Raw genomic sequence first — 15,948 nt, 5'->3', positions numbered from 1 at the left:
TTTGGATGCAGCTTCCTGGTCCCCTAAGGCCTATGAATTTACAATCAAGTTTCTTTTAACTTGGTAGTCTCCTGAGACCACTGCACTTTGCTGCTCCACTAACCTGACACATTTTTCATATGCAAACAACCGGTGTCATCCTTAATTCTTATGCTAACTGTTGATTGACATGTGAAAAAGGTTGTAGGATATATTATTTACTTTGTTCCCATTTCATTTTTAATCAATATAAATTTTGTTTGCTAACTTTTTTTTTAGGAAATCCGAAGCAGACCTAAAGTTGTTAACCGCATTTGTAGTCTCTATACACTTACAGCACGTAAGCATAAAATGTATACTGAAAGGATAATCACTAAAAAAAAGATGAATCCCACAAATGGACACTTCTTCATTCCACCAACACCTGTAAGAACAAAAGTAGTTTCAAGGTAAGTATTTAAACTTGATCTGAATTTTTCTGTCTTTGGTGATAATTTCTTTGTTAATACCATACTCTCATTTCTCCACAGATTGAAGCCAGATTGGGTTTTGAGAAAAGATAATATGCAAGAAATTGTGAATCCTCTGCAAGCTATTCAAATGGTGATGGATACCCTTGGTATTCCTTATTAAATCTGTAGAAAAAAAAATTCTAATTGTACAGTAAGAAAAAAATCTTAAAGCTTTTTTGGCTTTTGTATATAGCTTTTAAAAATTTGACTTTTATATTGAAATTAGAAAAATTGATATGTATATAATACAGCTGAAAACGGTGAATTATTTTACTTCATTTGAGTGTAATATTGTTAAGAAAATGTAATGTCAAATTACTATTGTACAGTAATTAATAAACCATAGTCTGTGATTCTACAATAGAATGCTACATTTTGTGTCTAGTCTCAAAGCACAGCACTAATGTGAACTTAACAGTAGTTTTGGAATGTGGCTAAGATAAGGTAAAGTTTCTCTATTTGATAAGTAATTATAGACACTTTCAAGAAAGAGCAATGGTCATGATCTTTCTGGATATATGTATATGCCCATATTTCTCATATTTATAGTACACATGAATGTGCTGAAGGATCTTTATTGCTTACTTACTAATGATTTCTCAAGCTGAGTCAATACCATTTAGCAGAGTTTTGGAAATGTACTTTAAGCAGCTTTTTTATCTACTTTTTTTTTTTTGGCTTCTTGCTATCAGTGCTCTTAGACTTAGCTACTCAACCAATAGAGCCGTCAGACAAAGACACTCAAGCTTGCCCATTATATTCTCTAAAATTTTTTCCTAATGTATTCAAATTCTCGTGTTTCTACTTTCTTGCAATTCTATCAGCATTTATTTTCCCTTTTTTTCCTCAACACCACATGATGTATATGAGATAGAATCTCAGTAAACTTGCATTTTTTTGATTATTAGAAATTTGAGCATTTTTCATGATTGTTGATAGCTTAGATTTTTTTCTTTGAAAACTGTTCATATATTTTCACCATTTGTTAATTGAAATAAGAACTTTAAATCAAGAAAATTTATTTTGAAGATCCTTCCCCCTTAACTATTTCTTTTGTGTAAGAATTTTAATTATACAGTCAAAAATTGTCCACTTAATTTTATGTGATTCTCTCTGCCCTTTGATGATGAATTCTTCTCCTCTTTAAAGATTGGAAAGGTAATTTCTCCTCTTTAAAGATTGGAAAGGTAATTTCTTAGTTGATTCTTTATTTTGTTTATGATGTAACTTTTTATATTAACTCATGTATCCATTTGTTGCTATTCATTAATATTTGGTATTGTCTCAGCCTAACATCTGCCAGACTGTAGTCCAGTTTTCTTGGCAGTTTTTGTCATTTAGAGAGGTCTTCCCTTAGTATATGGGATATTTGGTTTATTAAACCTAAGGCTACTTAATTCACTTGTTTAAGTATGTTATATGTCTAATTTGTTTCACTGATAAGTATTTCTTAACAGTGGCAAATTGTTTGAATGATTATTACTTTATAATATAGCTTGAAATCTGATACTTGTTTGTCCTTTGTTCTTAAAGAAGACCAATGACATCATGAGAATGTTTTTACTTATGCAGGAATTGAATTCGAGTGAGGCAGAGATGTGCAAAGTTATCAGCCTTGTCTCTCTCCTTCAGAATCTCCATAGTGGCAAGACAAAGGTCAATATGATTGGCCCATGATGCTATGCATTATCTTGTTTTTTTTTTTGTTTTTTTTTGTTTGTTTGTTTTGTTTTGTTTTGTTTTTTTAAGTTAAGGTCCTTCCCAGGTCTCAGTTTCTCTGAGGCCATCCTTATTCAATAAGTAAGGGTTAGATAAAAATTGAGACAATGGCTCAATTTACTATTCTAAAGATATCAGAGTGTGGAAGACCCACAGAGTTTCTGGCCAGAATTGAAAACGGTTGTTATTTTATGCTTATTTTTATTCACCTATACCTAAACAATGTGCTTATAGAGGCTTGGGTTGGACCTGTTATTGAACACTCAATGAAAGCCGGGAATGATCAATGGGCTTTTTCTTTTTCTTGTCTTTTTTTTTCTTTTTTCTTTTTTTTTTTTTTTTTTTTAAGATTTTGTTTCAGAGCTATATTTCAAGAAGTCTAGAAGATCTGTGACTTAAACCATCTTTTTTTTTTTTTTTTTTTTTTTTAATGAATTTCATTATTATTTTTTCCTGTCACTGCAAAGTAATCTTTTAATAGTTTGACTGGTTTGGCACTGAGTAGTTAAATTAATTTAGATTTTATTGCCGTATTTATTTTATTGGTTTTATATTCCCACAAGCAATAAATATTTCTCTAGTTAGGTCTATCTTTATTTCTGTTAAAAATGTTTTATAATTGGTGGTCATATCATTTTTGTGTAGACTGGTAAGTTACCTTCCAAGTATTTTATGCACTTTCTCATTATTTTAAATTAATAATTAAGATTGGTTGAAGTACAACATTCATTTGTGTTAAATATCCTAAGGAGTTTGGCATATATTATTTTAGTAATATCCTAAAACAGTAATACAGTGGAAACCACTACAAGGTGTTACCTAACAGGAATTCATAGCAATAAGATAATAAAGAGAAATTAAAGTTGTAAACATTGGGAAAAAGAATGTGAAAATATCTTTTATTTTATGAAAAAAAAAATACGCCTAGTTCCCTACCCTCTTTGGTTCTAATCCCCAGATAGCCTGTCAACTATTTCAAGATAGCTTCATGAACTCCTTTAGTCTTCCACAGATTAAAAATACCCAATTCCAATTTTAGTTTTCATATATCATAGACTCTTAAGCCCTTCACTATCCTTAATTATTTCTTTTGGAAGTTCTCCAATCTATCAATATTCCTAAATTGGGATATTAGAATTTAAGCATGATACATTAGATGAGATCTGATGAGATAAGAGTATAATAGATTTATCATCTCCCTATTCCTTGATGTCCCTCTAAATTATTAATATGGATTAGAAGTTTTTCCATAGAAGTTTTCTAGGACATAAGCTGTGGTATCTTCAGGGTAACTTCCATGCTCGCAGAAAATATCTGCCCCTTTAATGAAACATATTTGAACAACAATCTAATTAAATTCTGATAACCAAGGAATGGGGAGGCAACCTGTAAGCCAGAAAAGATTGTGAGGTAGGAGGTTGGCTAACCTCCTGATTGCTCCTCAAATGTTTTGCAGAGACCTGGCCAAATACCTGTAAAACATGTTGACAATTAAAGGAGTTGTATATCACTTGGGCCTAGACCAGACTGAAGTGAGGAATCATAACACAATCCCTGGACATAGTGCCTTTTTTGTTCCAGCTAATATTTAAATGACCATGATATCCTACTAGCTTTGGAATCTCAACCATGGAGATTTTCTCCCTGGAACTTTCCCATTCAGGACCCTGACAGCTGGAATCCAGGATCTCCTAGCCAAGAAACTCAGGAGTTGGTGCTTCCCCAAATTGGTAACTCGTTTTATATTTACATAAATATTGCTATAATTATATTAATATCAGGGCTTCTTAGCTATTGTTGCTGCCACTACAAATTGCCTCTGCATTTGCTTTTTCTATAAATTAATAAAACACCTATCTTAAGTGAGTCTCATTGTTGATGCGAATCCAAACCATAAATTTTCTTAATCACATTATTATTGTTGCATATTCACATTGTTGCACAATCACATTCTTATTGCAAGTCAAGACTGCCTGAACTTTTATGCCCCCCACAACATACCACTCAGAATTTTCAATTCACTCAAAATTCCAGATCTTTTAGAGAATAATTAGTGTTATTCTTGCTCCATCTTATCAATGTGAAGTTCATTTTTTGAACGTTCATGACATTCTATTTCTTATGAGATTCAGCCTAGTTCTCCACACTGTCAAGACTTTGGATTCTATGTTTTGTCATTCATTGTGATAGTTATATCATCTAAAAATTTCATAAGGAGATTCCTTTATCTAAGTAAATGGTAACAATGTTAGACAGGAAGAGGACTTGCCACAGATTCCTTTGCATTGCTCACTAGAGATCTACCATGCTGACATTGATCCATTAATTTCTTTAAATCTTCCTAAACAATCTGTTCTTAATACATCTGATTGCATTATTTTCTAATTCATTCTAATGACCACGTTAATACCTTGGATACCTTAGAATCAGCTGGAGTCAGGATAAGCAAAAGTCTTTATTTTTGGTCTTTTGGGGTTGCCATCAAGGTAATAGATATAGGAATCTCCACATCTCCTTTCTCTCTCCACTGCCAAATAATGATCCTGCTTCTCTTATTCCACTCTCTGATCTCTCTCTTCATTTACTGTATACACCCACAGATCTAGCTAGCACAGGATGGTGGGCCTGGTCATTCTCCTAGCATATGCTAATAGAGTATTGTCCAATTGGCAATTAGCCTCAAGTGCTTGGACTCAGTGCAACTCAGATTTTCAGCTTTAGAACACAGGTGGTCACTCCATCCCTGATTTCTCAGGGAGGTGAGAACCTCAAAAAGGAAGTGATCATACTTTCCCTGACTTCTGAGGAAAGGAGGTGAAAACACCAAAAAGGAGGTGATCACATCCCCCCTTTCTTCTCAGGAAGGGAGATGAAAAGCACCAAAGGGAAGTGGGGATTGCTAGTGGGTTGAGCTGAAGGGTCTTATTAGAAACAGGTATGGACAAACCCATCAGCATGGGAAGGAAGTATTACACAAGCACATAGCAATAAAGCACAGACTAGCAATGATGATTCTCCCCACAGTCGGTGCAGGCTCAATGTAGTGTAACAAACATGAATTGTACATGCAAGTAGTAATATAACAAACAATATGAATCAACATGGTAGTGTTAAAGATTTCCAGAAATCCTAGAAGGAGGGTATGTAAACAACAGTCACACATACGCCTTCTTCAGCAGCCAGGAGATAGTCCAAAACCAATCTATTGTCCATTGCTTCATGTGTCAGGGAATCCAATGATCCCCACAAGTTTTTGAAGTCCTACAACGATCTTTTTATATGTTAGGGAATCCAATGATTCCTGAGGTTTTCAAGTCCTATAACAATCTTATCATATCTCAGAGAATCCAATGATTCTTGAGTGTTTTGAAGTATACAACAATTAGGATTACAAATGAGTACTTAGGATTTTTAGGCAGGGCTGCTGTTGCAGGCCTGCCAACACTTTCACCTGTTCCTATTCAATGGAAAACTGACACCAGTGTGGATAGAACAGTGGCCCTTAGGTAGTGATAAAATTCAGGCCTTATTAGATATAGTACAGGAGCAACTTGACCAAGGACACTTAAAATCTTCTCTAAGTCCTTGGAATTCCCCTGTATTTGTTGTAAAAAAGAAATCTGGAAAATGGAGGATGTTGACTAATTTAAGAAAGGTAAATGAAAAGATGGAAACTATGGGAATAATTCAGCCTGGACTTTCATCTCCTACTCAATTGCCTAGAGAATGGCCTCTTTGGGTTATAGACATTAAGGATTGTTTCTATTCTATCTAGATATGGAAAATATGAAAAGATTTGCCTTTTCAGTGCCCAGTGTTAACTTAGCTGAGCCTTATAAAAGATATGAATGGACAGTTTTGCCACAGGGAATGAAAAACAGCCCTACTATGTGTCAAAGGTATGTTGCTGCTGCTCTTACTCCAGTAAGAAAAGCATTTCCAAAAGTAATGTTATTACATTACATGGTGCACTTAAGGAACAAATGTTAGAAGCATGTCTACAAAAGACCATAGAAATACTAAGGAATTATAAATTGCACATAGCTCCATAAAAAATTCAGACATGCTCCTTTTCAATATTTGGGATATGAAGTATACCCTAAGGTGCTTATAGTACAAAAACTCTTTTTAAGAACAGAGAAGCTAAACACCTTAGATGACTTCCAGAAATTGATAGGAGATATCCAATGGATGTGTCCCGTATTAGGCTTGACTACCTGTCAATTGGAACCATTATATGACATTTTAAGAGGAGACAATGCTTTAAACGTACTACACCAGCTTACAAAAGAAGCTCAAGAGGCTTTGAGAGAAGTAGAGCTAACATCCAATGTGGTTCAAAGAGTCACTCAAAAACTCTTGGAAATCAGTTTTTGCTGTACAAGAGGCACCCACAGCAGTCCTTCATCAAGGAGACAGTGTGATGAGTGGGTGAACCTCCCAGTACAACCAGAACAAAGCCTTACTCCTTCCCCAGTGTTTGTGGCTAGAATTTTATTAAAGGCCATTAAGCAAGCAGTACAATTATCTGGGATAAGACCTAACAAAATATCCACTTTTTATACTAATGTGAAAATTAATGTGGGCTGTGAAACCATCCCAGAGTGGCAAATTTTATTAGCCATGGCTCCAAATTTTATACACGGGTCTCCATTAAAGATAATCAGACTATTACATAATTGGTGATGGATTTTTGAAGAAAAGGTTTCCAGCCATTCTGGAGAGCAATTTGGAATTATACTCAAAAGAGTTATCAAACTGTGCATATCCTTTGATCCAGCAGCATTACTACTGAGCTTATATCCCAAAGAGATTTTAGAGAAGGGAAAGGGACCTGTATGTGCAAGAATGTTTGTGGCAGCTCTCTTTGTAGTGGCCAGAAACTGGAAACTAAGTGGATGCCCATCAATTGGAAATTGGCTGAATAAATTGTAAACCTGATGTTACTACTTCTCCTGGTTGATGTCACACATTGCCTACCTGCATTAGTGACTGGGGATATTATCTACAGTTTCCCACATCAGTGTATGGATGAACACTGTTTTGTAAGTACTCTCTGGAGGTGAAATGGTTAAGCCTACTGTGCCTGGAGGCAAGGGATCCATAGGCTGGAGAGGAACAGATTTCACCTCTCCAGGGGGTATCTTAGTTGTCCCAGCTGCATACAACTTTATTCTCCCCAATTGTAATCCCTTTCTCCCATCAGATGGCTTCCTGGCTGATTGGTCATGTCTGGGTACTGGACTTCTAGGCACTTTTTGGGTGTGGCATTGGCTGCCATCATGCCCCAAGTGTTTTTTGCCTTGAGCCCTGGGCCCTGGGCCTGGGCCCCGGCCCCTCATCCCGTTTCCCTGAATCAGTCTACATTAAGATGCCCAATGGAAGCCTCTGTTGCAATTTGGACATGGGGTATTGGGTTTTGTTCTCCCACCCTGTTTTTTCACTCTGTCTCTATGCCAATATTGAGCTTTCAGATGTCCTACTTTACTATATTGAAAGCATGATGAGTCTTTCTGGAAGTCCCTTGTCAAAAGGGACCCTGTCTTCCCATGTTCAGATCTTGGGAAGTCTGCATCATAGCCTGGCTATAAAAGGCATTTGTGCCCACTGTGGCACAGCGTCTTAAGATCTCTAAAGGAACATCTTTGCATAGTCCTAGTATTGTTCTTTTGCAAACCTCATTAGCATTTTTTTTTTTAGCAAGTTGCCTTATCAAAATATCTGTTACTGTATTTTCACCATTAGTCTGTATGGCAGCTGTCTGCAAACGTCCCACAAAATCAGCAAAGAGTTCATTTGGCCCTTGTGCAATTTTTGTGCAAGGGCCAGACCTTGTCGTTTTTATTGGGGAGAGAAGCCCATGCTTTGATAGCAGCAGCAGCAATTTGCTCATGGAGTAATTACTATGGAGTAATTAATCTGTACTGAAATTTCTGCATAAGAATCTACACCTGTTAATTGGTCACAGGTGATTGAAATATTAACTCCACTTTGACTATCTTACAGAGCTCACTATTTTCAGAAAGCCACAAGTTTTGTACAGGTTCTAAGTATGTCCTTGCTATAAATTTCCAGTCTTTAGGGGTTAAGACTTCATAAGCCAAATTCTGTAACATAAGCTGATGTAGCCTCATAAAGAGTGCAAGCCTTTTTCAGATCTATGAGGACATCTGTATCAAAAGGAGTGTATCTTCTACTTTCTTGACCTGGAGAGTTAAATGGTTGAATCACAGGATATATTTGCAATTTCAAATCACCAATATCCTTCCTTTCCAATGTGGCTTTAAGTACTGCCTTTTGGGGGCAGCTAGGTGGCGCAGTGGATAGAGCAACAGCACTGAATTCAGGAGGACACGAGTTCAAATTTGGTCTCAGACACTTAACACTTCCTGGCTGTGTGACCCTGAGCAAGTCACTTAACCCAAGCCTCAGGGAAAAAAAAACAACACACTAAGTACTGCCTTTTGCAATCTAGTCATAGGAGGAGGTGATTGCTGGGGTGAGGAGGTGCTGCTGGTATCACTGCCCCTCCCACTACTCCTCCCTCCATCTCAGAAGGTGGAGTTGATGGGGACATGTCAATAATCTGCTCCCTAGGTGGGGTTGAAGCTGCCTCAAGAGAGTGAGAATCACCACTCCCTTAAATCTCATTTAAGTCCCCATACCCTCTGGTGATATGGTCATTAAACTGTTCTTTGTCTTTGTCTTTTTTCTCATCTGGCCGTTCCTAAAACTTTTCCTTTTTCTATAAGGCAAATTGTATTATGTTGTATATATGTAATGCTTCCATGGAAATTGAATGAGGACCTTTATCATTGTAGTATTCACAGAATTGTTATCCTACAAGTTTCCAATTATGTATATTTATTTCTTCCTCTAACAACCAAGGAGACATGCATCTTAATGTACCCAAGAGTGTAGCAATCTGTTCCGAAGTTATAATTAGGTCTTGTCCCTCAATCAACTTAAGCATGCTTTCTATGGCACCCCTTCAGGATGGGGTGGGGGTGGGGCTAGGGATGGGAGAGAATCTTTTCCTAACATCTGCCCCATTTCAGCTAGAAACGGTTACTAGTTTAGCCCTTAACAAAGTAAGTTCCCTGTTTGTCTATTAAAATGCTCTCCTAATTTCCTGGTCACCAGGGGACTTCTTCAGTGAAAGTAGGGTCCTTGGCCCACATCTTAGGTGCCAAATGTAATGACTGCGTTAGTACCCTGGATACCTTAGAATGAACTGGAATCAGGATAAGCAAAAGTCTTTATTCTTGGTCACCATTAGGGGAATAGATATAAGAATCTCCACACCTCCTTTGACTCCACCACCAAAGAATGATCCTGATTCTCTTCCTCCACCCTCTGATCTCTCTTTTTATTCACTGTATAAACCCACAGATTAAGCCAGCATAGGATAGTGGGCTGGATCATTCTCCAATTATATGCTAATATTGTCCAATTGGTAATTAGCCTCAGGTTCTTCGACTCAGTGCAACTCAGATTTTCAGCCCTTTACAATTCATCTCTTCATCTCCTCTTCTGTGATAATATGAGATATTTTGTCAGAAGCTACTAAACTCTAAATAACAAAGTAAGGTGGCTACCTGAAAAGTATCATACATCCAACTCCCACATACCTGTGCTAACAAAAACTGTGAATTTGCCTTAGCTTAAATGACAACATGTGATGTTCTCTCTAAAATGTAATATTCTCTGTTGAGATTTTCTTGGAGTCTCTAGAGGCAGCCTTTATTTCAGGTCAATAATCACCACAAGTACAGCCAGGTGTTAAAGTCCAAATCCTTTATTGTGTCCTTCAAAGTCTTGTCTCCTTTCCTGGGTCCCAGGAAAGTTAGCTTTCTTAGAGGCCTATCGCTCTCCTTGGTTCCAAGAGCTTGATCTCCTGCTGCCAGTCCTTTGTGTTTTCTGCCTCTGTCAGCTTCTTGCGGTCCTCCTGAATGGTCTTGGTTTCTGTGGGAGAGGCAGGAGAACCACCACCACAGTCTCTGTCTTCCAGTTTTGATACTGGCTGAGTTTTTCTTATTATTCTCTTATTATAGGTGTGAATCTTGTGGAACTATATTAAGTACTGAATTAGAGAACTGTTAAGCAGCATGCTAAACAACCATAGTCTCTATCAATTCCACTGACTTAGCACCTTGTAAGAATCCTTTGTTCAGAGTTCTGGCCCATAACAACAACCAATTATTTTAAGGAAAATTTGCAGGAAGTGACTGCCACAAAAATATGTCATGGTCATAATCACCTTATCCTGCAAGATCACATCAGCCTTGCTATTCTGTCTCAGTACCTCTGCTTTTCTAATTGAAGGGAAAGGCCACAAATTCCAAAACCTCTATTTAAGAAGGAAATTCAACCCAGTAAAATTTTATTTCTCACCTGGCTGTATTACTCAGCAGTTCTTGATTTCACTATAGCCCTAGACTAAATACCTTTGGAGTTTCCTCTCTCCATTTTTCAGGGTGTTGTCATTAGATTATAATCTCCTTAAGGGCAGAGACTGCCTTTCTTTTTTTCTAAGTATCCATCATAGTTAAAGTGCCTGACACATAGTAGAACTTAATAAATGTATTATTTACATAACTATGAAATGAACCCAAATGGATAACCCTCTGAGAAAGCCTGAAGTACAGACTTAGGAAGTGCTGAAAGGCAACAGAAATCATACTGGGAGAATTAAGACTCAAGGGCATTGATACAACTCTAATTTAGAGCCTAGAGAGAGCCCAAGAGAGCCCTGGAGTTGCAGGACTTAGAACTTTAAAAATTATAGTGCCCTAATCTTGCAAGGGCCTAGTATGCTAACTAAAAGTGCAGCAAAGGTAGACACTGGCACTAGCACAAAACATGAAATCTAGAACTCGTGCTGGAGAGATGAATAAGAAAACAATTGATATCAAAATTATTGCAAATCTATATATAAGACGCCTCTTCTCTCCCCCCCCCCAAAAAAAAGCAAGAAAAGCAAGAAGATAACATTCACAATATAAAGCAGAGGCTCAAGGGAAAAATGGATTTTTCATAATGACTACATGAGTAGGACAACACACCCTGCCTCAAGCCTTATTCCACCATTCTGTGACAATAAATACATATCTTTGGGGGCAGCTAGGTGGCACAGTGGATAAAGCACCAGCCCTGAAATCAGGAAGACCTGAGTTCAAATCTGGTTTCAGACACTTAACACTTCCTAGCTGTATGATCCTGGGCAAGTCACTTAACCCCAATTGCCCTATCAAAAAAAAAAAAAAAAAAAATCCCTCAATTCTACCCAGCTACTCTTTGAGGAGGGGGATTTATAGGAGGCTGGGATCAAACTATCTGTGGTAGCTGCACAGAGAACTAAAGAATGAGGAACTTAGGAATAGGAACTATAGGATGGAAGTTGGTACCTTGTAAGACCAATCTTGGCCCCAGAAATCTCTTGGAGTAGTATTTGAGGATAGTAAAAGTGAATTCTCAAATATGAAAGGAGGTTGAGAAAGTTTTCAGTTCCAATTCCTAGATGCAAGGATTCCATCATAAGGAATGAAGTGAGAAAGTGTTAGAATAATAGGAGAAAAGACTAAAACTATCAAAGATCTCCGATAAAACAACTGAAATCCTAGTGAATAAGCAGATAAATGAAAAATGAAGGGAAAAAGGTTGCCAAGGTATCTAAATGATTGTATCTTCAAATGTATTGCAAGAAAAAATGCATAGGATATCATAAGAATATAGCAGAATGTTCCTGAATAATGCAAAAAAGAAATCAGAATCTTTAAAGAAGTAGAGGGGAACAAGTGGCAGAATTTATGATCTGCCCAGTAGAACTATATAGTGGAATAGAAGAACTTGAATCCACGGTGGTAATGTCAAAGAAGAGAAACAGAACAACTGATTGAGAATGTAAATAAGGAGTTAAGAATCTGGAGAATCAAAGATCAATAACAAATGGAACATGTTCTTCCTATGCAAACAAAATCCATTGATTTCAAAGGCAGACTCTGAAAAGGTAACTTAGGCCTCTCAGATGAACCCAAGTCAAAACCTAAATATCATGATTCAAATATAAGAAAACTACTCAGAACTTTGAATATAGAAAAATAGCAATTAAAATTATCACCCCCGAGGGAAAGAACAAAAGCCAGTATTTTGAAGTATTAAAACAACTCCTCAGATTGGCTAAAATGACAGGGAAAGATAATGACAAATGTTGGAGGAGATGTGGGAAAACTGAGCATTGTTGATGGAGTTGTGAAATGAACCAAGCATTTTAGAAAATAATTTGAAATTATGTGCAAAGGGCTATAAAACTGCATACCCTTTGACCCAACAGTACTACTATTGGTTCTATATCCCAAAGAAATCATAAAGGAGGGAAAAGGACCCACATGTGCAAAAATGTAGCAGCTCTTTTTTGTGGTAGCAAAGAATTGAAAAATGAATAGATGCCCATCAATTGGGAAATTACTGAACATGTAATATAGGAAGGTAATGGAATATTATTTTTGTATTAAAATGATTTTAGAAAGGCCTGGAATGATTTACATGAATTGATGCTGAGCAAAACAAGCACATTGTACACAGCAGCAGCAAGATTGTGCCATGATTAACTATGATAGACTTAGTTTTCAGTGGGTTCAGTGGTTCATCTGCATCCAAAAAAGGAACCATGGAGATTGAATGTAAATCAACTGAATATCATGTTCACTTCATTTTTCTGATTTTTTTCTTCTTTTGTAATTTTCCCTTTTTGTTCTGATTTTTCTCTCCCAACATGATTCATAAAGAAATGTGTATTTTAAAAAGTTAATAAACATGTATAACCAGAAAAAAATTAAACAATTAAAACCAGTTTTGAAGAGTTGGAAAAAAGGAAGGATTTTTTTATTGGACTACATCACTAAGTGAAAAAGGAAGGAAAGAATTAGGTAACTAAGCAGAAAGAAATAAAGGAAGTAAGTAAAAGTACAAAACTAGGGGAAAAAAAGGTGACAAATGAGAATGGAATAGGGGGGTTGAGATAAGAAATTCCAAAACAATAGAGTTGCCTGAAGTTGAATTAAGCGAAAATAATTTTAGGGACAAAGAATTATATTAAAAGAGGAAGGGAAATAATAATTTCCAATTTATGGGGAAAACTATGCTAGAGGCAAATGAAGTGAAATATAAATTTAACCTATAAATTTAAATGTGAATGAATGAATTAAATAATCCATATATGAGAGTTAGAAATTGTATAAGAAAAAAAATTCTGAGTTGTTTACAATGAAAATATCCTACTTTAAAAAAGTAAAGATATATAGAAAATAAAAATCTACCATATATAGGTGAATCCAAGAAAACAAGAATTGCAATTACACCATCAGACAAAGCAAAGACAAAAATTCACAATGTAATAAAGATAAATTATGTAATGCAAAAGAACCCATAGATAATAAAAGTCAGTTTTAAACATATTTCAAATTCATCTAACTTCATAAAGGAAAATTAATAGGTATAACCATTCTTTTTTGATATGTAATGTATTATTATTATTTAACTTATAAGTTACCAAAAAAAACCCTCAAAATTCAATATCTCCAAAAGATGACAAAAAGCAATAACAGGGAAATCAATGCCATTCAAAATAACTACAAAATGAAATTGATTAGGGAGCTTCATCTACCAAAGCACATGAAATACTTGCATAAATTCAATTACAAGGTGCTCTTTAAATAATGAACAACTTAAATGGGTATTCAAAGCTCATGACTGTGTGGTACCAATATAATAAAAATGGTAAGACTGCCAAATACCAAGTAATATATAAAATTAATGCAATACCAAATAATTAAACTCTATAGAACTCCATAAATAATGAAAATATGCATTTGGGAAAACAAGAAAAGAATGTTAAGGGAAATGAAAAAAAGTAGTAATGAAAGATGAATAGCTACATCTCAAATTATAAAGCAGCAGTCATTAGAAATTGTATCCCCCACTTCTATGTTTTTGCTTAGGATGTCTCCCATACTTAGTTTTCTTCTCCAAAAACTGGCACATTTGCACAATGCATCAGTGCTCAGGCAACTTTCATATATGGATTCATTCAATTTAATTAAAACATTTAGTAAGCACCTACTCTCTGCCAAGCCCTCTGCTAACTTCTGGGGATACAAAAAAAATGCAGAAGAAAAGGCAGGAGACTTCTTGTAGAAGGTGAGATTTTAGTTGGGATTTAAAGGAAACTGGGGAGGGAGGCAGTTGGAGTGGAGAAGGGAGAGCATTCCAGGTTTGTGGGAAAGCCAGAGAAAATGACAATTGCCAGGAGATGGAATATTTTGTTCAGGGAGAGACAGGAGGCCATTGTCACTGAATTAAAGAGTACATGTTGAGAAGTAAAGTCTAAGAAGCCTGAAAAGTAGGAAAGAGATAGGTTATAAAGGGTTCTGGATGCCAAAAAGAGCATTTTGTATTTGCTCTTGGAGGCAATGGGAAGCCCTGGAATTTATTGAATAGAAAAATGGCATAATCAGACCTGAATTTTAGGAAAACCCACTTTAGTGACTGAATAGAGAATGAATTGAAGTGGAGAGAGACTTGAGGCAGGCAGATCTACCAGTAGGCTATTTCAATAATCAAGGTGTTAGTTGATGAGGATGTCAGAGAAGAACAAGGGGCATATTTAAGAAATGTTGCAAAGGTTAAATCATCAAAGCTTGGCAATAGGTTGGAGATGATGGGTGAGAAATAGTAAGGAGTCCAGGATGACAACTCTTTTGAGACTTTGGAGGTCTGAGAGAATAGTGTTGCCTTCTATAATAATAGGGAAGATAGAAAGTGAGGGAGGTTTAGGGAAAAAGATAATAAATTCTCTTTTGGACATAATGAGTTTCTCTAGTTCACAGACAGCCTGAGATGTCTGAAAGGCAATTGGAATTGTGAGAGTGGAGATCAACAAAGAAATTAGGGCTGGAAAGGTAGATTGAAAAATCATCAGCATAAAGATGGAAATTAAACCATTGGAAATGATGATATTCCTAACTGAAGCACAATAGAGGAAGAAGAGAACTAGGGGACCTACTGCTTTGGTAGAGTCAAGATGATGTAGAATGGAAGGGCTTTAAAAAATGATGAAATATATAAATCACACATAGCTAGTTCCAGTCTCTAACCATGTAGTAAGAAGAAGCCTTTTTTTTTTTTTTTTTTTTTTTTTGTTGGCTAAATAATCAGAACTTAGATCAAGGGTATAAGTCAACCTTGTCCTTGACTTTTTACTTCATTATTTTCAGCCACACTGTAATGATTTTTTTTTTTTTTTTGCTGAAATCAATCAAAGAGAGACAGAGACAGAGACATAGATATAGTAAGAGAACAAACTCTGGGGCTTTCTATCAATGCCTTATGGTCCCAAGAAGGAGACCTTACTCAGTGATTTCTGCATTTCTTTTTTCTCTTCCAAGTGAAAGAAATGGAATCTTCTATTTTATATGTTTTCAAAGGTCAGGTGAACAAGCGTTCAGCATCCTTCACATCTGGAGTCTAACCAGCAACTCCTTATCATGGCCCAAAGAGACTGACCCTGCATGAGTGACCTTCAGGATCTAACTCAGTGATAACTGAGATGAGGACCCATCCAGCAGTTATGCTAACTTTAAATTTGAACTTTGTGGAAACAAGGTAGAAATTGAGGTAAAAGTGAGACCAAGGTTAGGGAAGGAAGTGTGTGTCCCTGAGATTTTGTGAGGGAAAGTTT

The 15,948-nt window shown here is 36.1% G+C and overlaps 1 protein-coding gene across 4 annotated transcripts in view; it reads left to right on the top strand.

Moving 5' to 3' along the window:
* ASPM (assembly factor for spindle microtubules) overlaps positions 1 to 3,084 on the top strand; it is a 49,479-nt gene extending 46,395 nt beyond the window's left edge. For all 4 annotated transcript variants that reach the window (XM_074308667.1, XM_074308665.1, XM_074308666.1 and 1 more), the window contains 2 exons: positions 259 to 428; positions 510 to 3,084. In XM_074308667.1, coding sequence (XP_074164768.1) covers positions 259 to 428; positions 510 to 612 — 273 coding nt within the window. In that variant the 3' untranslated portion in view covers positions 613 to 3,084. The remainder of the gene's footprint in view (positions 1 to 258; positions 429 to 509) is intronic.
* Positions 3,085 to 15,948: the final 12,864 nt, after the last annotated feature.

Source organism: Sminthopsis crassicaudata, chromosome 4 (genome assembly GCF_048593235.1).
Source record: "Sminthopsis crassicaudata isolate SCR6 chromosome 4, ASM4859323v1, whole genome shotgun sequence".
Classification (NCBI taxonomy): Eukaryota; Metazoa; Chordata; class Mammalia; order Dasyuromorphia; family Dasyuridae; genus Sminthopsis; species Sminthopsis crassicaudata.
Note: the sequence above shows the minus strand (reverse complement) of the source record. Positions and strands in the feature narration are given on the sequence as shown.